Source organism: Eretmochelys imbricata, chromosome 1, assembly GCF_965152235.1.
Source record: "Eretmochelys imbricata isolate rEreImb1 chromosome 1, rEreImb1.hap1, whole genome shotgun sequence".
Lineage (NCBI taxonomy): Eukaryota > Metazoa > Chordata > Testudines > Cheloniidae > Eretmochelys > Eretmochelys imbricata.
In genome coordinates this window covers 198,822,282-198,849,083 of record NC_135572.1, presented here as the reverse complement: position 1 = coordinate 198,849,083, position 26,802 = coordinate 198,822,282, and the positions used below count along the sequence as shown (strand labels likewise).

Here is a 26,802-nt window from a genome sequence, read left to right as displayed (position 1 = left end):
GGAGGGCTGCGCTTTGGTGTTTCTCTTCCACCCCCTCCCTTCCCCCGGGATTATGTTATGGTCACTATTATCAAGCAGTTCAGCTACATTCACCTCTTATTTTTGACATTGACAGTACTTGTTGTGTATAGTCATTTTCACAGATTTTTTTTTTTGGTCAGTTCAACTTCTGCCTTATGCACTAGTGTGATATCATTCCTTTGCACTTCTGATGGGGAAGAGTTTCTGGGAACACACTTCCCAAAGCCCTGCATGAGAACAGTTAGCAATAACAGCCAAGTTTGAACTGAAATCAAGGAGGCAGTCATATACAAGAAGGATAACGTGGGGAGACAGTAGATTCTAGCATGTTTTTGCTGCTATTCTCAGGACTGCCCAAAAGACCTAATAAACATCAAAAGGAGAGCAAACTGTTGCAAGTGTTTTTCAAGGAATGTTGAGAGGCTGTGCATACTACTCTCTCTCTCTCCCCTTTTTTTTAAATGATTCTGCAGCACTGTCAAAGTACAAGGTGTTCTACCAAAATATTTAATTTTTCTCAAAAAGAAAAGGAGTACTTGTGGCACCTTAGAGACTATGTAGCTCACGAAAGCTCATGCTCAAATAAATTGGTTAGTCTCTAAGGTGCCACAAGTACTCCTTTTCTTTTTGCGAATACAGACTAACACGGCTGTTACTCTGAAACCTTTAATTTTTCTGAAATTAGTAAATTTAAAGAATCAAGTTACATGTCCCCTTTAAAGACATACATGGCAGCCCAGCAAATAAATTATATCTTGGATATACCCAGTGGGGTATATTATTTTCTCTGTGCATGTTTCATTTTAAATTTCCATGAATTAAGTTACTCGTGCATCCAGACCACAAAGCCTTCTGTTTATGATCCCAACAGATCTCCATCTGATTAGGGTTGTATGGACGGATAATCACCAAGGTATATTCAGATAAAAAAGAACCATGGTGGATAACTCAAGAGCTAATACACTTTCTTAGCAGTCAATATTGAACTGGTGCCTTTGGGAGAATATTAAAGGAGCGTTGCATTTTAGAGTAAGACTAAAACCAAGGTCCCAATCGCTATTGGTTGTTATAGAGAATCTATTACTTTTTCTTTCCCTCTTGAATACATCTGTGTGTGTCTGTGTATATGTCCGGCATCAAGACTAACTTCCAACTCAGGTAAATATATTCTGGTGACCTATTTTCTACTATTATGGATGACTAAGGTATGCCTCACTTCTTGTCCTAAACTGTTACTGTTGAGTTTCATCCCAGAGGTGGCAGCACAGGTCCCTGTATAGTCACTTGTCTAGGAATGTTAAGTTTATAAAACAATTTAGGATTAGAAGGATGCTATAAAGATGTGATTAACTGCCCAGTGGAGAACATACCTTACTGTAAGAGTTCACATTTTAAATTAAACTTTCATATCAAGACATCTGTCTGAAAATGCTCTCGGATCTTGTATCTGATGTGCCTTTAATTTTCCTTTAGTTCAAATTTGGACTTAATTTTTAAAAAATCATTTTAAAATAATGTCAATTTTAAAATAAAGTGTTGCCATTCTGTTGGGCAGTGCTGATTGATCCAGATAAAGCCAATATATTATATAATTGCTGTAGCATGCTGTGCTGCTATGATTTTAGAAGCCTTTGACTTTCTTTATAAAAGGAAAAAAGTAAGCACCAATAAAGATAATACATAGGATATAAAAATAGCCATAACATAGGTATTCATAAACATTACACATCAATAAGTAGGATTGCAGGGAAGGAAAAATGTATGCATACACATCCCAAGACTGGAAAATAATTAGTAAAGCCAAGCTTTACTGCCATAAACTATAAGGGAATGCAAGGCTGACTTTCTTCCGGAAAGAAATACTTAACTATATTGGTGTTAAAACTCACACCAATTTGTAGGATTTACCAGAAGTGATAAAGCATGTTTCTTTTCTTGTTAATGGCCAGGCTTTGGCTTTTCTAGTTACTGGGAAGAATGCCTCAGACAGAGTAAGAATCATGATTTCATTTACATTTCAAACTTTCAGTTTAAATTTTTATTTACATTATACAAAGGAATTTCAAATACATGTCCAAAAACATAGAAGCAAGTCTCCTCAAGTTGACACCTGTAGAATATTTGCTGAATGACATCTTAAAATTAACTATAAAAACATCCGTAAGCTTTACAAATAGAGAAAATATTTTAGGTTTACACACAGCTTCCAAGATGACACCAGAATTCTCTTCAAAAATATGAATCTGAAGCTTTATAAAAGTCTCTGGGTCTTAGAAATGACAGATATTTTAAGTGCCTATGGCCTGAACCAAAACTCCATCTACAGCAGCTTCTTCACTGTTTGAAGGGAGACTTGTCAAGGTACAAATTTTACAGGCCGAAGTCCCTTTCTGTTAAATCCTTGAAAACTTATCCTTTTCAAGTGTTCACTATGCAGAAATGTAGGTCTGTTTTACTCTTGGTACTTAAAATATAAATCTCATTCTTGAACAAACTAAATATGAGAAACAGAGCAAGACACAAAAAATTACAGAAACAAGGATCTTATGATCTCATCCCTGCCTCAATCTCTTTAGTTTACTCACAACACAAACTTAAAGAGAGAGCATTTCCCCTACTGTCCCACAAAAATTCCAAACGATACTAACGTAATATAATACATGAAGATACTGGAAAACCCCACTTACTAAACATACCACATGACACCGTAAAACAATGTGCTATTAGATATGTTTTGTAAGAGGCAGATAGTCATATGATACTAAATATAACTAGTGCAATCTAACCCAGTGAGCAGTTAGGTATGGAGAAGAATTGAATACATATAGAGACTCCAACAAGCTACAATATGTCCATTGGAAAAAGTCAGCTATGATGAAAAAATGAGAATTTCAAGGATGATAAATATGATTTTTTTTTAAGGAACAGGCAATTGGCATTTCATATATAAGTGAGATAATAAACCAGAATAAGGTTAATAGCTTATATAACTATAACAGAAGCTCTGAAGACAAGAAGTAATAAGACACTGCTTTGACTCTGTTTAACTACCTAACATTCATGTCTATAAAAACAGCTTCCAAGACCTGTTTTTGCTGGACTGGATTCAGTAAATGCTCTTGTAGTCCCATGGGATCAAGTACTTGGAATTGTCTAAATGATGTATCTATCTTTGTCTGAAATGTAACTACATTCTTATGAAATACAACTCAAAATGGAAATAATTCAAATATTTAACCTAATTGGACAGCCTGATGATTTATTGATGGTTTCCTTTCCTTCCTCATCACTCTCCAGTAAAACGTATTAGTGTCCGTTAGAGGAGACTTGGCAGGTTAAAAATCACATTTTAAAAACAAAACTTAGCTATATTATAGCTACAACTTACATTATTAAACCTCAAAACATTGTACAAAATCAAATTTGTTCGTCACCTTTTATGCTTTTTCAGGACTGACTCAGAGAAGCACAAAAAGTAAATGCACACTTCCCACCAGGTGTACTGCTTGCCACGGTGAAAAGTCCCACAACACCCTCTAGGTAGTCAAGTCCTGATCCTGCAATAAGCTCCACATAGGAAGTCCCCTAGAGAGAGCCCCTCAACGTCAACCCATACCAAGCTCATTGCAGGATCAAGGTCTAAGTATTTGCAGGAAGGAATTTTCAACCTGTTCAATGAAAACTAACTACTCAGTTTCATGTTTTTCTTGTCAATTTCACTTTCTGGTTGGTTAGTACTGTAGTGTGATGTCTGAATTGCAAACACTACAGGGAAATGTTCACATCCAATCAAAAGAGACAATGAAAATATTTATGATGTTAAGGCAATTTATTTTATTTTTGCAATCTCAACAACAAATACATAACAGCACTGATATAATCCCATAAATCTCATATTGTATACAAATATGCTATATGTCTAAAATACAGAAACAAAAACTAAAGTTTAACATACACATTAGTTTCACGGTCACCTTCCTAAAATTCCTTTCCAAAAACCAGACAACTATCTCACAATTATGGATGTGAAGAATTTATGAGCTTTATCAAAATATTCCATCTTGTAACTGATTTTATCGAGTTAAACAGTATTTTCAAGAAACCTAGATAAAAATCCAAATACAGGTGAAATATTTTGGAAATTTTATTGTAATTTCTATGCTGTCCTAAATGTAATAGGTATGTGTTTTGGCGTGGTTGGTGGTTTTTTGTTTTTGTGTAATTTTGGAAAGAAATTTTAGGAAAACAAACATGAAACCAATGTGTTTTGTATTTTTAATTTTGCACTGTTTGTATGCATTTCCATTTTTTTCCATATATATATGCACATGCACAATAGGATTTTAAGGTAAGGTAGACACATTATTTAGAATATTGTGATGTCCACTATGCATTTGGTGTTTTCTAAACCCAGGGGAGGATATAATCCATGTCCCAAAAAGCATACATTTTACAAAGACAGATGATGGGAAAGGGAAGGGATGTAATGTAGAAGCAAAGTGAGGATAGGTATTGTTTACTTGGGTTGGGTTGGGGTTTGTTTGGTTCTTTTGCAGGCTGGGGAAGGATTGGTTGGTAGTGATATTTATGTTTAACACACTAAAATCCCTTTTTCCTCATGGCTTCTGAAATACACTACATAATCTATGTTAATCTTGCTAAGGTGATTTTAAACAAGGCTTCTTCCCTTCAAAAAGGGATGAATTTGAAGGTACAGAAACACTTGCTTTTTATTTCCAGTAGGTTTTCAAAATTCCATTTAAAAAAAAAAATTTTTTAAGTGAAGGATAATGTCTTCAATATACTGCAGACATCCCTTCCAGTTGCCTGACTAGGACTTCAGAATGACCAAACAGACTGGGCCCCAGAGAATTCATCCAGATTAGACAATGAGCCAGGACAGGTACCAGTAATAGAATTAGCTTGTTTAAATACTAATGCAGAGCAGACTTTATCAAAGCTCAATTTGTGTACCTCACTTGAGACTCAGGCCCTGATTCAGCAAAGACGTTATTAAGACTCAGGTGGTCCCTTACTTTAACAAGCAGTCCCAGTAACTAGTGAGATAATGCTATAGAAGAGAATGAAGATACAAACAGGAATGCATATACAGTACACATGTTGAAAGATTTCAGTGACTACTCACTCAGACACCAGTCAACTGAAACATTTAAATTAAAGAAAAATCTGTTAACTAAATTGCATTATAAAATCACTATAAAACAACCATGGAAAAGTTAGAACTGTTTAAGGTTTTGTGGCCAACCACGTCCTCTAGAAATAAAACTTTAAGAAATAAAACATAGCAAGAATTAAAACATTTTTGTTTTTTGTGCTAAGTCGCTATCACCTAGTTAAAAGGTAAATCAGTAATATACTCAACAGCTAATTTAAGTATTACTCATTTGGCCCTTGTCCAGATAGTATCCCTTTAAAAAAGAATGATCAAGGTAAGGAAACAATTTGATAAAGTAAAACCAAGACTAATAAATTGGAATAAATTCAACCAGCATTATTACAAGATGGCTAACCTCAGGCACACACAAAAGCTGAACAAGTCCAAGTGAAACTGCTAGTTATGCTTCTGTTATGATTTTGTATCTATGGCAACACCAAATCATCAACTGAACTTCACTACTAAAGCACTCAGGGGTGGGGAAGACAGGAGATTTACACTGTTGGGAACACAAATACAAGTTGTAATATATAAAAATGAAAGAGAGTCATTAAGTAGAACTTTTTTTTAAAACCAACAATGTAATAATAATAATAAGTCTTTGACTCTGTTGCTCCTGCCATCTTGAGCAGACTTCCTGTATTCGTCTGCCTTATCAACCCACTCTCATTTCTCAAAGCTCACTTCAAAAAATTCTTCCCTTGCCGATGCCTTTTAACGTCCATTTCCCAATTATATTCTTAAAAACTCTATAAATAATTTGACAATGTTTGTAAGAATGATTCCATATAAGTTAAGCTTACCACATTTTATTATTATTCTTCATGCTGTCAATTTTGCACATAAAGAACTTCACTGCAAGAGCAAAGATTTATTTGCTGTAACAGAATAAATACCTTGGGTATAGTGAATGTGCTGTGAGAGATTTTGTATAGCCAATGTCGGAAACCTCTATTCATTGCCACCATTAGAAATGGACACGTACCAGATCGACCTGCACAGTGTCAGAAGCTTTCTACCATGTAAGAATCCAGGCTCTATTACTGCCAAATGACTAGGTGTTGCTGAGACTGCATGCTAAGCCCTCAGGACTATGTTCCTCGAGTCACTGAACAGCTTATTAAGGATCAGCATGGATGGAGTACCACCTAGTTCTTCCTGAATGAGATGATGGTAGTTGTAACATGGAACTTTATGCGACAGGACTCTTTCTAATCTCTTTTTTCCTAATAAATGTCATTTAATATAGACATTACATGCACAGACATTCACTGCGCAGAGATTCTAGTATTTGTTTCTCTATTAAGTTTTTTGTTTCTACTTATGTTTTTCACATGCTTTTTTAATGCTTCAAGGAGCTTACTTTGTGGGTCAGAAATAAGTAAAGAGCTGATGGAAAGAAGGCAGAAATAGTGAAAAGATCAGGTTACATGTTATTTTAGCCCCCTCAGTGTCTCGGAGACAAAAAAGAAAGGCCCATGAAAGATCCAAATACTAAGATATTTGGATTTATTCAGGTCCCTGCAGGACACAAATGCACAGTCCTAACATACATCTTTTACCACTGAAATATCCTGCATCTCATAAACAAGGAAAGATTATGAACCTATACTTGAGCTACAACAGTTACAGGTAAAACCTGATTTTAGGAAAATCTCAAGAAACACCTCAAGCCTTCACAAAACGGCAGGGTTTCATACTATGACTTTCAGATACACTATCATATCTGAGTTTTGGACAACAAGGAATTTGGGATTTCTGAGGTGCAAAACAACTTCCAACCTAAGCATTTACCTGTTTACAGCAGAATTAGACTGCTACAAGATGGCAAGGATCCCTTTTCACTTAGAAGTGGCTGACACTCTGTTTTTCTATTAATTTAGCTATATCAATTGTTACACTGCCATAAGTAAATCAGTGAAACCCCTTACTGTGGACATCCACACTAGATTGTAGTATTGATATTACCTACATCAGTTTCTAAATAACCAATACAACTAAATAGCGATAAAAACTGTGTGTGTAGACCAGACCTTAGGAACCAGACAATTTAATTTTGTTCTAGAGTGGGGTGTCTGAAGCTTGCCCAACTGATGGAGTTGCACTGGCAAATGCAGAAGCCTGAAGGCTGTACTGTACCTTTACTGCAGAAACAGTTAGTAGAGCCCACAGATCTGAATGAGCAACATGGACTGGCATGTCTGGTTAAAATAAAGCACTTCATATGAGGACTTCTAGTCTCTGTGGCCTTTTCCACTGCACGACAAAGTCAGGCAGCCTTGGGCTACATCATAGATTGCACTTTGTTCACCTCTACTCTAGATGGTATCATAATTCTAAACACATGTATTTGAAAAATCCACTACGAAAACTACTACAAAATAAAACAAACATACTTTGTGTTTTTCAGATTGAAAAAGCTGATTGACCAAGAAACAGCCTATCAGGCAAAAAAAGAGAAGGAAAACAACAAGAAAATAACTAAATTGAAAGAAGAACTGACAAAACTAAAATCATTTGCTTTAATGGTGGTGGATGAACAGCAAAGACTTACAGAACAGTTGAACCAACAAAGTCAAAAAATCCAAGAGCTAATCACTACTACAGAGCAAGTACACGAGAAACTCACCATTGCTGAAGCAAAAGCGGAAGAAGAGAAGCAGAAAGCCATCAGGCTGGAAGCAGAATTGCAAGCGCAAACCAATAAGATTTCCCAAGAACAAGAAACAATGATGGCCAAACTAACCAATGAAGACAGCCAGAATCGCCAGCTGCGGATAAAATTAACAGCACTCACTCGACAAATTGATGAATTAGAGGAGACTAATAAGTCTTTACGAAAAGCAGAAGAAGAACTGCAAGACATAAGGGAAAAAATAAATAAAGGAGAATGTGGAAATTCCACCCTTATGTCTGAAGTAGAAGAATTACGAAAACGTGTCCTGGAAATGGAAGGTAAAGATGAAGAGCTCATAAAAATGGAAGATCAGTGTAGAGAGCTTAATAAAAAATTAGAAAAAGAAGCAGAACAAAACAAGAACTTTAAAGCAGAAGTTGACAAACTCAACAAAAGAATTATGGAGCTGGAGAAATTAGAAGATGCTTTCAACAAGAGCAAACAAGAATGTTACGCTCTGAAATGCAATCTAGAAAAAGAAAAAATGTTAACAAAGCAATTATCTCAGGAGCTGGAAGGCTTAAAAGCTAGAATTGGAGAACTTGAAGCCATTGAAATCAAGTTAGAAAAAACAGAATTCACACTCAAGGAAGATTTAACTAAACTGAAAACATTAACGGTCATGCTTGTGGATGAAAGAAAAACAATGAGTGAAAAAATAAAGCAAACAGAAGAAAAGTTACAATCTGCAACTTCCCACCTTCAAGTGGAGCAAAAGAAAGTGATGTCAGTTACAGAAAAACTAATTGAGGAAAGTAAAAAGGCACTGAAATCAAAATCTGATGCAGAGGAAAAAATGTCCAGTGTAACAAAGGAAAGAGATGAACTGAAAAACAAACTAAAAGCAGAGGAAGAGAAAGGAAATGATCTCTTTTCCAAGGTAAATATTCTAAGGAAAAGGCTTCAGTCACTAGAAGCCATTGAAAAAGAGTTTCTTAAAAATAAATTCAAAGAGACAACTAAATCAAGCACATCCTTACAGCAAGAGAACAACAAGATTAAAGAACTTGCCCAAGAAGTTGAGAGGTTGAAAAATAAGCTGAAAGAAATGAAGGCCATAGAGGATGATCTCATGAAAACTGAAGATGAATTTGAGTCTCTAGAGCGAAGATACATCAATGAACGAGACAAAGCTAAATTTCTATCAGAAGAACTGGAGACTGTGAAAATGGAACTGGCTAGGTATAAGTTAGTAGAGAAGGCAGAGTCTAACCAAGAACAGTGGCTTTTCAAAAAACTTAAAGAAGAAGAAGCGAAGTCAGGGCACCTGTCTAGAGAGGTAGATGCATTGAAAGAGAAAATTCATGAGTACATGGAAACAGAAGACGTAATAAGTCATCTACGGGGTGATCATATGGTCCTACAGAAGAAATTCACCCAGCAAGAAAACAAAAACAGGGAGTTGGCAAGAGAAATTGATAGCCTTACCAAAGAATTAGAGAGATACAGACGCTTCAGTAAGAGCCTGAGACCGAGTCTTAATGGAAAGAGAATTTCTGACTTGCAGGTTTTCTCTAAAGAAGTCCAGACAGATCCAGCAGACAATGAACCACCTGATTACAAGAGCCTTGTTCCTTTAGAACGAGCAGTCATAAATGGGCAATTGTATGAAGAGAGTGATAATGAAGATGAAAACAATGATGAGGAGCAAACAGTGTCTTTCAAATGCAATTCATCCATTGCAAATGCAGTGAACAAAAAGTTATGGATCCCATGGATGAAGTCCAAAGAAAGCCATCCTCAAAATGGAAAAATTCATAACAAACAGAATGGAAATTGTGCACAGCCACGAGACTTAGTTCTAAGTCACACACCTGGTCAACCTCTTCATATAAAGGTTACACCAGACCATGGACAAAACACAGCTACCCTGGAAATAACAAGCCCTACCACAGACAGTCCTCACTCTTACACTAGTACAGCAGTTATACCCAACTGTGGCACACCAAAGCAAAGAATAACAATTATTCAAAATGCCTCCTTAATGCCTTTAAAATCAAAAATCGCTGATGGTTACACGAGTCCAGAGCAAGCCGTGCCACCTATTACATTGGCTACTTTTGCAAGATCTCAGACTCCTGAATCATGTGGCTCAATAACTCCAGAAAGAACAATGTCTCCGTTGGCTCTGACAGGTTCTTCAAGTTCTCCAGAACAAATGCTTTCTCCAGAGCCTTTGGAAATTGGTGCCAAGCATACTCTTTTTAGAGTATCCCCAGACAGGCAATCGTCATGGCACTTTCAAAGATCTAACAGCACTGGTTCAAGTGTAATAACTACTGAGGATAATAAAATCCATATTCATTTAGGAAGCCCTTATGTTCAGGCTCTTGCTAATTCAGCAAAACCTTGTACTCCAATTCAGGATAACAGAACTCCAGCACTAACTAATGGAATACACAGTAAGCCTACTAGTAAAATCACAAGCAGTATCACAATCACACCAACAGCCACTCCTCTCCCACGGCAATCACAAATTACAGTAAGTAATGTCTATAACTGATCCCCACCCATGCCGACTCCCTTACCAGCAACCCATCCTATTTTTCATCCCAGCAAGAATAATTTAGAACACCCCCTTTATTTTGGGAGAGATCTGTGCATGAACCGTACAATCCTATTTGGAACTAATGTTAAGTTTTGCCTGCTTAGTCATATCAAGTGTGCACTTACTGTATATCTTTTCATTGAAATATCTTTATGTAAAATATTTAGTCTTCCACTTTTATAAATGCATCTTTATGTATTTCCATTTTCCATAACTCACATTACTTTTGATTGCAAGGTGTATTGGTGAAATATTTTAACATTACAAAACAGTAAATAATTGGTTGTTTTTACCATTGCTTACAGAATTATTTGTTCTTTTGGGCTGTGTGTGTGCGCGCATTTTGTATTTTTGCATGTGTGACAGACTTTTATTTTAATCCTTGAAATGCCTGCTAAATACAGATAAGAACCGTTTCATTACCTTCCTTCTATTGCCCAATTTTTCCTAGCCTTATTACTCAAATTATTATTTTTAGATCAAACACACACAAAATCACATGTACAGTACCAATTTTAAGTTCATGATGCATAAATCACATGTTTTGGGGCATGTCAATCACTGGGAATTTTGTGAGTGTGGATTTTTTTAAACACTTTGTCATTCCGTTAAAACTCAATCTGTTTCCTCCTTCAAATCTTGGCTTGAGTTGAGAAGTTTATATCACAGAATTATTTTGTTTTTCCGTAAGGCAAGCTCTTAGTCTACATTAAAAATACTAATGTTTAAAGACCTTGTAAGAACGTTAACAGCAACATGTACATTTTAAAAAGACCAACCAGAAGAATGGCTCCACAGCATGATTTTATTATTCAAGAAAGGAGGGAAGGAGGGAGCAGGGTTGGAACCTAGATTACAGTCCATCATTCTACATATTAGTTCAGCACAGTAAAGAAGAGAAAGCAAAATGAATGACAGGACACCTTATAGTTTCTGAAATGATAAAATAAGTTGGTTACCAAAAATGAGAATACGATAGTCCAGCTATTTGAATTTATACATCCCTCCAGACACAGTACAGACACTAAGGGTATGTCTACACTATGAAATTAGGTCGAATTTATAGAAGTCGTTTTTTTAGAAATCGGTTTTATATATTCGTGTGTGTGTGTGTCCCCACAGAAAATGCTCTAAGTGCATTAAGTGCATTAACTCGGCGGAGTGCTTCCACAGTACCAAGGCTAGAGTCGACTTCCGGAGTGTTGCACTGTGGGTAGCTATCCCACAGTTCCCGCAGTCTCCGCTGCCCATTGGAATTCTGGGTTGAGATCCCAATGCCTGATGGGGCTAAAACATTGTTGCGGGTGGTTCTGGGTACATATCGTCAGGCCCCCCTTCCCTCCCTTCCTCCCTCCATGAAAGCAAGGGCAGACAATCGTTTTGCGCCTTTTTTCCTGAGTTACCTTTGCAGACGCCATAGCACGGCAAGCAAGGAGCCTGCTCAGCTCACTGTCACCGTATGTCTCCTGGGTGCTGGCAGATGCAGTACTACATTGCTACACAGTAGCAGCAACCCATTGCCTTGTGGCAGCAGACGGTGCAATAGGACTGGTAGCCGTCACCGTCATGTCCAAGGTGCTCCTGGTCGCCTGTGTGAGGTCGATCAGGAGCGCCTGGGCAGACATGGGCACAGGGAATAAATTTGGAGTGACTTGATCAAGTCATTCTCTTTACTCCTGCAGTCAGTCCTATTGAACCATCTTATGGTGAGCAGGCAGGTGATACGGATTGCTAGCAGCCCTATTGCATCATCTTCTGCGGGGCAGGCAAGAGATGAGGATGGCTAGCAGTCCTATTGTACCATCTTCTGCCGACCAGCCACGAGATGTAGATGGCATGCAGTCCTTCTGCACCATCTGCTGCCAGCCAAAGATGTAAAAGATAGATGGAGTGGATCAAAACAAGAAATAGACCAGATTTGTTTTGTACTCATTTGCAAACCACCACCCCCCGCCGCCCGTCTAGGGGACTCATTCCTCTAGGTCACACTGCAGTCACTCACAGAGAAGGTGCAGCGAGGTAAATCTAGCCATGTATCAATCAGAGGCCAGGCTAACCTCCTTGTTCCAATAAAAGCAATAACTTAGATGCACCATTTCTTATTGGAACCCTCCGTGAAGTCCTGCCTGAAATACTCCTTGATGTAAAGCCACCCCTTTTGTTGATTTTAGCTCCCTGTAAGCCAACCCTGTAAGCCGTGTCGTCATTCGCCCCTCCCTGTGTCAGAGCAACGGCAAACAATCGTGCATCTGAGCTGAGAGTGCTGTCCAGAGCAGTCACAATGGAGCACTCTGGGATAGCTCCCGGAGGCCAATACCGTCGAATTGTGTCCACAGTACCCCAAATTCGACCCGGCAAGGCCGATTTAAGCGCTAATCCACTTGTCGGGGTGGAGTAAGGAAATCGATTTTAAGAGCCCTTTAAGTCAAAATAAAAGGCTTCATCGTGTGGACAGGTGCAGGTTTACATTGATTTAACGCTGCTAAATTCGACCTAAAGTCCTAGTGTAGACCAGGGCTAATAGTACAATGCCGCTATTTTGACAAAACTCAGTCACACACCACAGTGATAGACGCTATATTAGTGCATATAATAATAAATAATGACAATAGTATAAGCAATGCTGGCCTCAATTTGTCTGTATACCAAGAGTAAGACGCAATCAATGCTAACCTCTTGGAGAACATTATATACAGTGACACCAGAGCTTCATTTTAAATTTTTAAGGCCAAAAGGTCTTAAATTCACTTCCCCAACACCTCTCTTTCTCTAAATAAAGAGCTACTACTGACATTCACTCTTTTAAAAACAGCTTTTAAAAAAAGTTAATCAAATTATGCATTTAGAAAACAAATCTTTTCACCACTTTGCTAATCATCATAAAGAGATTTGTGAATAAATAGAAGCTCTCTACTTCAAACATCACAGCTCAAGATGAATTGGGCAGAATGAAGACAACAATCTTTTCCATGATTATGAACTGTGATATACATCTGATGAAGTGGGTTCTAGCCCATGAATGCTTATGCCCAAATAAATTTATTAGTCTCTAAGGTGCCACAAGGACTCCTCTTTTTTTTTTTTGCTGATACAGACTAACACAGCTATCACTAAAACCTGTGGTATTAATTGTCCTTCAACACTGATTCAGCAAAGGACTTTAAGCACGTACTAAAGATGAATGGGGAGCTAATGATTATGACAGAAGACAATGGCTGATTGTAAAAGGAAAAGTTTTTATTTAGAAAACACAAAAATCTATCTTGATAATCAGCAACAATGGAAAAAGAAACAAAAGTAAGGTCCATGGGAGTTTCAATTAAATCAATTTTAAGAAGTGCACCAGAGTATTGCAACAGCATTTTTAAAAAGATTTAAACTACACAAGATAGGGTGAGCCCAATCCTATCTCACTTACAGCCTAATCCAAAGTGGGCTTTGGAACAAGCCCTTTGGACCTGTTTTACAGCCGTTTAACTCCAATTACTTCAAAAGCTGAATTGAGTGGAACCAGAATCAGGCCCAGCATGTGATGTTCCTTAAGGCTCTTATCCTGCAAGGTGTGTATTCACTTCAGCATCCACTGACTTCAATGGGAGCGTTCAACATCTTGTAGAATCAAGACCAAAAGCATAATCTTATATGATGAGAACAACATACACTTTATTACATTTGGCTTTAGCATTCTTTTCTGCAGTGCCAATCCAAAATGGACATTAGATCTCTACGTAACTAATTTTCAACATAGATCCTGTAGGTATGCACATTTTACAACAGTGCATAACTCTGCAGTAATCACCAATATTCTGTTAGCAGACATTTGAAAATACTGAAAATGCCAGAGCCCTTTAAAAGAAAAAATCCTATTCCACTCCTTACACATTTAAGCTTTACATTTTGTTTTTATTTTAAAATTATGTAGAAAACAAAAATATTCTGGTTTGCATCTGCAATCTAACTAGATGCACAGAAATTAGTTGAACAACAACAAAATTAGGCAGTAATCTGTTACAATGTCTTTCAAAAATCAACTAAACAGTAGGAATTAGATTTAGTCATTTCTTGTCCTTTGGACAGTTGCCCAGTTCTTCTGAACAAAGACACTTAGAGTTCTATGTTAAGTGAATTAAAAAACTTAGACCACAGATCACAACATTAAAAAGTTTAATTATTCAACAGGACTGTGCTTATTCTTCCTTGTTCATTTTTTACTAAGAGAAAATAATTTTCAATTAACAAAAGGCAAAGGAAACAGCCATAGGATATTACTATTCATAGAAAAGTTGCATCAAACTTGCCTGTGAGCATCTTTGTCACATTTCCCCATAACAGTATACCTTTTGATTAAGATCAACAGATATGCCCTCTGCCAAAGAGACTATACATATCATACTTGCAGGGTCATGGACTCCATGATCTATTTATTTTTGCTGTTCAAAGAAGCAAGATGGAGCAACGACTTCAAGTACAAGTCAGGCTTTCAGAAGACAAACTGTTCACTTTTCTCTTATTCCAAAGAGCTGATCAGTAGTGGATGAGGAAGCAAATTTATTTCTGGATATATTTACAGACTGTAACATAATTAATTTTAAACAACTTTCTTAATTAAAATAAGGTAGCTTTAATGTTGTCACAAAGAATGAAATCATTGTCTAGTGGTTGAAGGCATGCCTACTACTTCCCTATGTTATCTTGGGCAAGTCACTTCACCTCTCTACCTCTCAAATTTCCCATCTCTAAAACAGGCATGATAATATTTACCTACATCACTGGTGGGTTGGAGGATGAAACTCAGTTAATTTGTCTATAAATTGCTTTATGAGCCTCCTTTGATGAAAGGTGCTCTATTAAAAAGGTCGAACTATTATGATATTAAAATATAATAATGAATAACAATTGAGCAAATATAAAGCAGTTTTCATGAGAGGATCTCAAAATACTTTACAAAAAGAGGGTCAGTATCACTATTCCATTTTGCAAGTGGAAACTATCTTTTGTGTTTTCCAGTAGCTAGCACAACTAAGCCCCAAACCTGAGAAGTGCCTTTAAGTACTGCTGTAATAATGCAAATTAATAATAATAGTGAAAGTATGGATACAGAAAATGTTAACCAGGCTGGATCAGATGAATTGAACCTCTGGAACAGATCACCATACCATGCTCAAAGCACAGACTGTTTTCAAGGGGGCGGGGGGGAGGAGACCACATCAATCAACTGAATATTTTGCTAACCAAAACATAGACTTGCATGTCATGCATGTGTGTCAGACAGAGAAAGAGAAAATGAAAGATTGCAGATTTTGTGTAATGGCCACTGACCCAAGGTTTTGAAGAAAATTTGTTGTCTTTTTATTTATAAAGTAATTAAAAATAATTAAATTTGGTGCAGATGTTAAAAATAGACATCACTGTGGATAAATTGTTAGCATAATAGTAAAACATACTAGTGCCACAGGAAATGGAACAATCTCTAGAGTGAAAGAGGTGGAGAATAGATTTGGTGACCTTCCTCCTTGTACCATGTATAGATTCCCTGTGATTGTCACTGACTCTCTTCCATTCTATCCTTTCTTCTCTTTCCATTTTACTGTGCTTTTGTTGTGAGAAGTAAGAACAAAAATAAGAGTAGGACATATCTGAATCTTGGGTTCTTGTTTTTAAAGATTACAAAAAAGTGCTAAAAAAGTTTAAGCCTCTTATTGTGCTTCATTATTGTGCATGAAGACCGTCAAAGAGATTTTTAAATATTTTGTTCTACATAATTATAATCGAAAGTGCAGATCTTTTTGTTGGAAGATTTCAGCAAGATTTCTGGAGGTACGATATTACATAAGGTTGTAACCTGAGGTGCGGCTCTCCCTATACACAGCTGAGGGGAGGGGAATATTCTCAGTCTTGAAAGGGGAAGAGAATGGGGATTGCCTCGTCTTGGAGTACATCTACACTGTAGCTGAGAGGTATAATTCCAGGTTGCGCAGATGTACATACGCTAGCTTTGATGAAGCTAGTGTGCCAAAAACCACAGCGTATCTGCAGTGGGGCACGGATAGTGTCCCTAGCCTCTGTTTGCCAGAAGCTGGGAATGGATCACTTGAGGATTACCTGTTCTGTTCATTCCCTCTGGGGCACCTGGCATTGGCCACTGTCGGAAGACTGGATACTGGGCTAGATGGACCTTTGGTCTGACCCAGTACAGCCTCAAACAGCATCTCACAATTCAGACTTTCAGAAGATCTTGTTAGCATTCTCTACCAAAAAGAGACCCTGACATTTCTAATTTTAAAAACAAACTGTATGTGTGCGTGCACATGCCAGAGAGCAGAAGCAAGCTTGAGGCTATTCTTATACGTCACGTGAAAGCAGTAAAGGACAAAAAAAACAAGACAGGTTGCTCTGTTCTGCTTCATGGTTCACTTCTACAGGGAAAAAGTATTTTCTCCCCACTTTGACTAAGAAATTAGCAAACTATGGTAAAAAAAAAAATTTATAGAAAAAAGATACTTGATTATTAAATAAAACATTTCTAGATCAAGTGTACACAAAAGATTTCCCTAGAAAGCAAGTTCAGCTAAGGCCTCTCTTCCATCCTTCTCATAAGACAAACAGTAAGGGTCACTATATGCCCTTGAAAAATAGGAATGTCCAAAACCAGTATTTTGCCCTGTTATTTGTAAACCCTTGCAGAATGATCACCTTAAGAAGCTGCCAGCATTTCAAAGGCCACTCTTGCAAGTCTCATCATACATTGACACCAACCCCTTCCCAGACCCTTCAGTGAGCCCTACTCCAAACAAGCCTTTGAACAAACCCTTCCCCTGGGTATGGAGTCAAACCCTCAGGGAAGGAGGATGGGGGCTAACTGGTTATGGAAAGGGAGGGGCTACCACCCTTTTCAACAGACTTCTTTGATGCCCAACATGACTGTCCCCTGTGTGTCCTCAACAGCATCCTCCCATGACAGACATACTGGATTTTCACTTTGAAGATATGCACAATGGGAGCTGCTGGGTGCTCAGCACATTTGAAATCCAGGCCACTTATTTAGGTTTCTAAATATGGAAAAAGGAGAGTAATTTTAGGCACACAGGTTTGAAAACCTTGTCAATTTATTTGGGAGGAGAGCCAGTCTAGTAGCACGGCAGTGCTCTCTACTGTCTTGCAAGAGACATACTCTTGGTCCCAGTTTCCTGCTGTTCGGAAAATTCACAGGTTAAAATATTGCAGAAGTAATGTGCTCATCTGATTAATGGAGGCAATGCCCAACATTATTCAACAGCAACCCCTAATAGCTAGTTTAGGAGATGAATTGATGAAAATTGAAGGTACAGCCAGCTAAATCCTCCTTACCCAGAAGGACAGTAGACAAGCAAAGCTGAAAGAAAAAAAAACTGGGACTCCTTACACCTCTTACAAGGTTTTAAAATGCATCCTTCCCCACACAGAAAAAATTTGGGAAACAATTGTATGGCAGAATGATTAAGATGAATCATGGGTTGGGGCATAGAGATGGAGGAACCATGTGCATCATAACTAGGAAATATTAAATATTGAGACAGGCTAAACAAAAGCTGACAACTCCCAAATCTCCAGACTTAAGCAATGGGTAGAACAAACATTATGTTACCAGTGTAACAAGAAAAGAAGATCTTAAGACTTCAACGCAGCATGGGTGGGTGTGGGAGAGACATTTTAATGCTAAAATCAAATGCTAAAACCACCCCACTAACAGGAAGGTTTTGACAAATATAATCTGACTGTGAAATGTTATTACAAGGGCAAATCCTACAATCAACAGCCACAGAGTATTATTGCATTCTCTGCACGAGAACATAACCTCCTGGTCCAACATGCTGAGGTGACTCAATCATAGAGAGACACACTCAAAATAATCAGATTAGTCAACTGTTACAACCAAACATGATTCATAACAGGGCACAGAGTGGGATTCACATGTAAAGAGGTTTTAAATATACCAGAAAAGGCTTTCATATTGTTGACGGTTTATCTGAAAAGCGAAAAAGTGTGTATACACTTAAATACTGGCACTCCCCTCAAAAATACTTAGCACATACAGTACGGAACACTCATCTTCAAAGTACAGTACTAACTTTAATTAATGTTAACAGCACCTCTGTGAGGAAAGTAAGAAACAATGTCTTCATTTTACAGCTGGAGAAATTGAAATAGAGAGGTTAAGTGACTTCTTTAAAGCAACAGAGCGAGCCAGTCCAGGACAAGATTAAAACTCAGGAGTTCTTAAACTCATACTCAGGTCATTACAGACCACGTTTCTCTTTTAGATGTGAACACCACAAAAAACAAAAAAATCCCAACACACACAGACTAGAAGGTGATCCTGGTCAAAACTCTCTTAAAATGTGGATTTCATAGAAGAAAAACCTTACCCTGAAATCTACAACAGTTCCCAAGAATCCAAATGTGGATCCCATTTGTGAGCTCTTTGGGGCAGAGACTCTTATTTTCCAAATGTTTGTGCACTAGCAGACAGAATGGGGCCCCAACATTGTTGACCTCTGTGCGCTCCCACACAGTATGCTAAATAATAATGGGGGGAAATATATATTTACATTTTTGCACAATCAATCAATCCCAGTATTGAAGAAATTTCTGCTTTAAAATACATTTACGTCTAGTCCTACAGCTTCATATGCATCTTTTTTAGGGTGACCAGAGAGCAAGTGTGAAAAATCGGGACTGGGGGAGGGGGTACAGTTGGCTAAATAAGACAAAGCCCCTAATATTGGGACGTCTGGTCACCCTAATCTTTTCGAAAACAAAACACTATAAAAAAAGTTATCACTGCAAACTTTAGTTGCCCAAAATCTGTACAAAAGAATCTCTGCTGCCAATAATCTTATGCAAGAAATAGATAAACAGATTTAAATCAAGAGGAAATGAGTTTACTGAAAACATTACCAATGTACATGGAGGTAACAGGCTAACATGTAAGTGTCAACACTGCCCTCTACTGGATAGAATCAATCCTACCCAAGTATTGGCACTTCTAGGGGCCAGCCTACAGAGTGAATAAGTCCTCTAATTAAACTACTAACAGAAAATGGAGATTTCCCTTTAAGCTCAAGCAGCACCTTGCTTTTGAAGCACAGGCTTATCTTCACTAGACAATTTAATTGCATTTAAACACAATTTTTAACTATTGAGTTAGGCAATACAACACTGACCATGGATGACTGGTCACTGCAGACTAGAACAAATTGTGTTCATCACCACATCAACTACTCCTGGGTAAACCCTGGCCTTGGTAGAGTTTACCCACAGCTCATTGATGATGACCTGATGATGGGCACAAAATGTCTTTGTCTACGCTGACCAGTTAGCACTGTGTCAGCTAACTCAATGATTAAAAGCTAAGTTTAAAGATGATAAAATGTCCTCGTTAAGACAATCCTGAAGAGAAGGAGGGTATATGATAAAATTTTGGTAGTTAAGGTTTTTGAAAGGGACTCAAGATATTTTGGCTTCTATTCCCAACTCTGCCTGTGTGACCTCTCTGTGTCTCAGTTCCCCACCATCAAAATGGGAATATTAAGAATTTCCTTTTTTATAAGGTGCTCAGATATTGTGGAGATGAGCTCCACAGAAAAGTCTAAAATATAATATCTTTATGCGCCAGGCCACCCCATCTGGTTGAACTTTTGACAAAGATCATGTCACAGGTGCAGAAATTGCATCTATTTTTAACATAAAATTTCCTTCTGAATAGTTCAAGTTCATGAAACTAAGCAGTTCTATCCTGCCCCCACTGTAAATGAAACACTTTACAATAATCAATCCAATGAATGCATCCGATGAAGTGAGCTCTAGCTTACGAAAGCTTATGCTCAAATAAATTGGTTAGTCTCTAGGTGCCACTAGTACTCCTTTTCTTTTTGTGAATACAGACTAACACGGCTGCTACTCTGAAACCTACAATAATCAAGATACCCTTGGGGCATCATATGCATTGGAAAGCAAAAATCAACATCATAAGGTATTACAATTAACCTTTTTCCAATCCTTTCCACCTCTAACTTCCATTTTAAAGTGACTTATAGTTAAAAATGGCAAAACCCAAGAGTACTTAGTTCCACAGTATGAGCTGTCCACTATATGCAAAATTATAGGATTAGGATTATCCAGTGAGCCAACTGGCTCAACACCCATGGTACTTTATAATATGGTAACAGTGAGCCATTCACACTGCTACAGTTAAGGACCTGTCTCCTTTTCTACAGAGACACCAGTTTCTAAGGTGTTTACAATTCAACCATAAAAACATGATCCAGTTTAAACACTTGGCATATAGGCGTGAATATCCAGGATCAATTCCACTCCCCTTCCCTCCCCACCCTTTTTAAAGTTCTATATGCAATTCAAGGTCAATTACGCTTTTTTTTATTATTAAAGGCAGTGTCAGATTTTTTTAAATTTCTCCTACAGGTTTTGAAATGCTAGTGTGCACTTTCGGGGCAATAGCCACCATCATACAGCTGAAACGGTTTTATTGATATTTTCCTCCGCCATTACTAATTGTAACAACAAATAAATAAATTGTAATAATAAATTAATAACGATACTTCTCAGGCACAGATCGCAAAAGGCCAGCCTGTGTTATATGTGTTCAATGGCACCTTGTACCACAAGTAGTCACTTTGAAATGGGTATCACAATCTGACAGAAAGCATTTTACAAAGGGAGGACAAGTATCATTAACCCCACTTCACAAATGGGGAAACAGGTTCAGAAATGTGAAGTCACTTGCTCACAGTCAAAAAGTGAGTCAGTGGCATAGTCAGGATTAAAACACAGATGTTTAGATTCTCCATTCTGCACCCTAAACATGCACTACTGTTACTGTAGGGTTTGTTCATGGGCACTGCCTCTGCAGTTTGAATAAAGAAAATTAAAAAAGCCTTGAAGAACAAATTGTGAGAGGACAGGCACTGTGTAAACTCACTAAGCTGACTGACTATAGATATATGATAAAGACAGGCCATATTTTGAACTAGCCAGCCATGACAGCATCCCTTTAAATCAGAAGATAGAAACTACAGAGAAATGTGGTTGCAGATGCTTTGTTTGCGCTATTGTAACTAAACTGGGTTGTGTTTTTTAACATTAATACCTCTGGAGAGGAACAAACAATCTAGTGCCTGTTTGGTATATTAACTACTATAGCAGGATTTAAGTGAAGCTACTGAGCATTACTGGATTCCAGGATTCATTTCAGACCTTCTGAAAATCCACCTTCCCTCTGGTCACACCCACTGTGTTCTACATACATCCCACTATCTCCCCAATGTCTGCACAAAGGCCTTCTCCTGTGCAGCTCCTGCAAGCATCTCTACCCTAAAAACTTGCTCTCTCTTTATTCAGATCTCAGCTCCAAAATGTCTTTTTCTCCCTCAGCTAAGGGAGGAACAGTGGGTGCTCCGTACCTCTTAAAAGTCAGACTACTTATTTTGGTATCTTCAGAGGGTATGTAGGCTGTCTAAAGTTGAGCATCAAGTTGGGAATTCTTGGCCTTGATGACCAGAGTTCCATAAGGCAAAGACAGAAGAAAGTACATTAGCAACTGTAAAAATGAAATACTACAGCAGTAAGATGCAACGTTTGGGACCTTTGTTGCAGAACAGTACAGTTTTTCTAAATAATCAATCAATCACTCACTCACTCAGAGAGGCAGAGCAGCTGAAAACATTCATTCTGACTAACCTGAAAGATTTCAGAATGAAAACAGAGGGGTTCAGAAAAACAGGACGAACTAGAAGGGCCTTGGGGTGGGGGAGGCTGGAGAGAACTATACAAATCAACAATTTACTATTTGACAACTAAAAAGAGAATGCTACTTCGGGCCCAATCCTGCCTTCTTTACTTAGCCCTAACTCACTCCTGAAAAGGACAGCAGGACTGAGATTTTAATGAGCTGAGGAAGCACATGGCGAAATGTTTTAGAACAAGGGGTAAGCAATCATCACATTTCTTTTTGGCACCCTCATACATATGCCCTTTCTAGACCAGGCGCACACTTCAACTGCCCTCAGCAATCTGAGGACAAACTAAAGTCTGTCAAGATATGCATATGGTTATTTGCATAACTGGTCTATACAGAGCTGTCCCACAGCCAGAGAGTTTGAGCAGAACAAAAATTAAGAGAGGACTCCCTCTGCTGTTCAAACCTTTCAAGCTAAAGTGCTGAAAAAGAACCAAATGTAATGTTATCTTTCCTAGATGCATTTCTATAATGGATGCAGAAAGATATATGAAGAAAGCTAGCCATGAGCACTGCACACTCCCCTTTGTCCATTAATAAAAGGCATAAATCACTAAGACAGAAAACATGCAGCCACATTTTATGCTATTTTCCACAGAGAAGTCAGAGTGGAGAGTTAGGGTTCAAGCAGATGGAGACAGCCAGATAGCTAGAACTGGTACCTTTCAACATGCCCGTCCTGCCCCCTGCCACACCCCGCCTGCTTTCCACATGCCCCCCCCCCACTTCTGTACCCAAAAAAGGGGTTAATTTACACTGATGACTCAGAAAACATAAAAGGAGAAAAATTCTAAATTGTTAAAATATCTGATAGTGTTTCATTTAAAATCGGGCCATCATTACAATTCCTTATCAAACAAATGCAAATAAGACACAAACATATAATGAATATAGATCTTCATGCTCAGAGCATAAGCCAACTACTGACTGCCTGAGGTGAGAAATAGAATAAATTGCCCCCAAGCATGTTATTCCATAATTGTCCCTTGCAGAGTTTCCTGCCTCTGCCCACTGTCAAGAAAAGGACACAGGGCTAGATATGCCACTGGTCCAATCATGCATGACAATTTCCACATTACTAGGTTTTCATTCTTCTCACCCAATTCCTATTTCCAATAAATGACATCCATTCTGGAGGTTAATTTAACAGGCAGGAAGACAAAGCCTGTTTATCAAATTGCAGTTCGCCCTGGTTCTCAGCACCCTACCCCTTATTTGCCTTGACAATGAATTTTAACTGTTCATTTCAACGACTGCTGACATTACTGCCAAAAAAACCTTGCCATATTTTACAAACTAAGCTTATTCTGTGAAATTAATATCTGAAGCCAATGTTTTACTATCATGCTTATAGACTGAGAATCAATGCTTGCTTTGCACATCTCAAACGAGGCCTATTTTTAAAGCCTAAACAGTAAGAATGTCTTTTTTTACACTTCCCCTTAATTAGTAGACCTGTATGTACTACACAACTGAAAACTTTGGAAATGGCTAAGTCCCAGGTAGATAGTATCTTGGAATGGGCTAGTTTCTAGGGGTGTTTGGAAAGCAGAATTGGGGACTGTGATGAAAAAGGGACTCCAGGTTCTGAGGAGCATCAGTTGCTACTTAAAGGATAATTGAATTGAATTCCACACCCCCTGTTAACTCTCTGAACAGGGAGCAGAAAAGAGAGGGCATTTACATGGGGGAGGTCAGGGAGACAGACAGCAGTACTGGGGGACAGAGGGAGCAAGCAGCTGTACCAGCTCAGGGAATGCTTCTTCTGGTTGTCAGAAAGAAGACTGGAAAGCTGAGAGAATCCTTCATCTTTCCAGGGAAGGGACACAGAGGAGAGGGAATCAGTGTACAAGAGGGTGGTGTGTATTTGCAGAAATTATTCTTGATGGGAATACTGACTTCCCTTCATTGACCCAGAACTAATATCACTCTGAAGAAACAAAAACCAACACACACAATATTCTAATGGTTGACACCTTCAAAGCGATGCAGCGGTAATAACTATAACATAACCATTGCCATGCTGTACACTCAAGACTAGACAAGAAACTAATTGAGGATTCATTCTATAGAACTCTCACCATATAACCATAACAACTGTGGTACTTCACACCCAAGAATCTAAACACGTGTTACAGACTATAATTCTCACGGTGTACTTACAACCCAGATCTTACAACAGCCCTACCATGACGCAAGGGGATGATCTAGGTAAGGTAACCCAAAAATGTTCTTTCCAACCCTCATATCTGACACTCACATTTTTCAATCAATCTTTTAGACCCTAACACAGCAAACACTTAAGTAGGGGCTTAACTTTGTGTGTGTCAATAGTAGACTGTCAGGCTTAAAGTTAAGCACGTGCTTAAGTGCTTTAACTGGATTCATACTTTAGTTTTGAAAACTGAATGTTCATGTTTTTTACTAATATTATTCATTCCTCTCTCTTTGAACATCCATTCTTGAATAACTGTGAGACAGGGCTTGTGAAAAAGAAACTTACTTTCAGGTGCTGAAAGAGGAGAGAAAGAACTATAAAAACAGTCTAAGTTTAAGGCCTTGTCGACACATAAAAGTTGCACCCCTTAAACAATGCTGGTATAGTTAAAGTGTTACTACTACCCTAGTGTGGATGCAGTTATACTGGTTTAGAAACACGTACGCTGCTATAACTTACTCACACATGGATAAGTCTTATACCAGTATAGAGAACCTTTATAGCCAGTGTAACTGCATACACATTAGGGGTTGTACTGGCATAACTATTTTGGTTCAAACAATTAAAAAAAAAAATCATACCCTAACCAAAACAATATTACAGATACAAAAGCTATGTACACCAGGCCTTACCAAATGAATCGTTTCTCTAATACACATATCAGTTACAATATCAAATGCAACTGAAACATCATCATTTATCAGCGAGAAACTGCAAAGCCACATAAAATCATAATTTAAAAACACCGAGTAAACCTTTTTCTGCAATGGGAAATCTGACTGCTGCAAAATACACATACACAAAAATTAACATCAGCTGGAAATTGTTAAAAAATAAATGATTGTTTTAAATAGGCTAACAAAGGTGATCAGCCACTTATTGCATGAGCAATTCAACTGATTTATTTTAAATTGTTTACCTACACTGGAACGTCTCCCCAAACGGAAACACTGTACTGTAAAAGTCAGTTAAACCTCCAGCAACAATTCAAGGAAAGAGCAAAACATTCCTTAACTATTTATCCACTTATCACAATTGCTCTTATAATTATCCTCTAAACTACTAATCCATAGCAATCTCACCAGCATTAATGAATGGAATGTTTACCATGTTTTTCTCAAGATATTTGTTTAAAACAAATGCCGTTTTGCCTTATGCTTATAAAGCAACAATGTATCACCCATCGACCCACACACAATAAAGAAAAAAGTTACTTTTCTTTCTTAATTCTTTCTGATTTCTTAATACAGTTAAGATAAATGCAATAAACACTGTATTCAGAGCAAGTTCTGTCTCCAGCACAAAAATAAACAAAATTATTCTGTTGCTGAAGGAACTTAAAATGACAATACTGAGACACTCTAATCCTGTGAAGTCAGTTTAATTTTTCTTTTTCTGAATTTCATTATGATATACTCAACCCCTTGAACATCCTAAACAAGTGTACTGTTACCTTGTCACCCCCTCATTTGTTAGTTCAGTCACCAGCTGCATATAGATTGAATCCCAGACTATGAGTTCTCTGGAGCCTTTGTGTTATTGGTTTGTACAAAGCCTAGTACAACGGCTCCCCTAAAAATAATTATTCTACTCCCTCGTTACTGTTCACATTCTTCAAACAATTAAATCTATGCATTCCCATGGAATAGCCATCTGGCCAAGCTATACCTAAGTATTTCTTTAAATCTTTACTAATAAGGCAGCTCCAGCTCTTTTTGGTGCTCTCCAGTTTTCTAGAGGTTTGTGTATATATATATATATACATACATGCATACATACATACACACACACAAATGAGAATATATATACACAAATGAGAGAGAGAGATTAACATTAAGGAGATGCCCAGAACAACAGTAAGTACTTATACAGTCATTTTCATCTATAGACATCAACATACTTTTAAATTATAAAGGAAGATTAATATCATCCCCATTTTACAAGTGGGGAAACTGGGTCACAGAGACATTAAATGATTTGTCCAAAGTCACACAACAAGCCCATAGCAGAGCTGGGAACAGATCCCAAGTATCTTCATTCTCAGTCCCATGCCCTATTCATTGTGTCATGATGCATCCCTGGAAGCCAGGGAAATCAGTACTTGAGGCAGGTCTCACAAAAGCTGTACAGAAAAGTGCTATCAATATCACATCATCCTTCATGATATGGTATCTTTGGGTATACAGCTTAATGTGCATTAGCATTTTTTTCTTCATCACATTGCATAGGAATCTTTTTGACCATCTTTAAAATACATTTTTTCCCACTCAGTATTTAGTTGATTTAGCCACAAGGTGCATTTTGTTGTAGACTGTAATAGCTCAGTCAAGAATAAAATACTTGTATCGCTGCAAAACCCCAAAAACTC

General features: G+C 37.8%; 2 protein-coding genes across 4 annotated transcripts in view; one reads left to right on the top strand and one right to left on the bottom strand.

Annotated features, from left to right (window-relative positions):
* CMSS1 (cms1 ribosomal small subunit homolog) overlaps positions 1 to 26,802 on the bottom strand; it is a 366,300-nt gene that overhangs the window by 326,304 nt on the left and 13,194 nt on the right. The gene's annotated exons all lie outside the window — the stretch shown is intronic.
* FILIP1L (filamin A interacting protein 1 like) overlaps positions 1 to 26,802 on the top strand; it is a 108,602-nt gene that overhangs the window by 81,315 nt on the left and 485 nt on the right. Inside the window, exon 4 of one of the 2 annotated variants that reach the window (XM_077821639.1) lies at positions 7,608 to 10,377. In XM_077821639.1, the coding sequence (XP_077677765.1) occupies positions 7,608 to 10,377 (2,770 nt within the window). Of the gene's footprint in view, positions 1 to 7,607; positions 10,378 to 26,802 lie in introns of those variants that run through there. The other variant, XM_077821647.1, reaches the window with a different exon arrangement.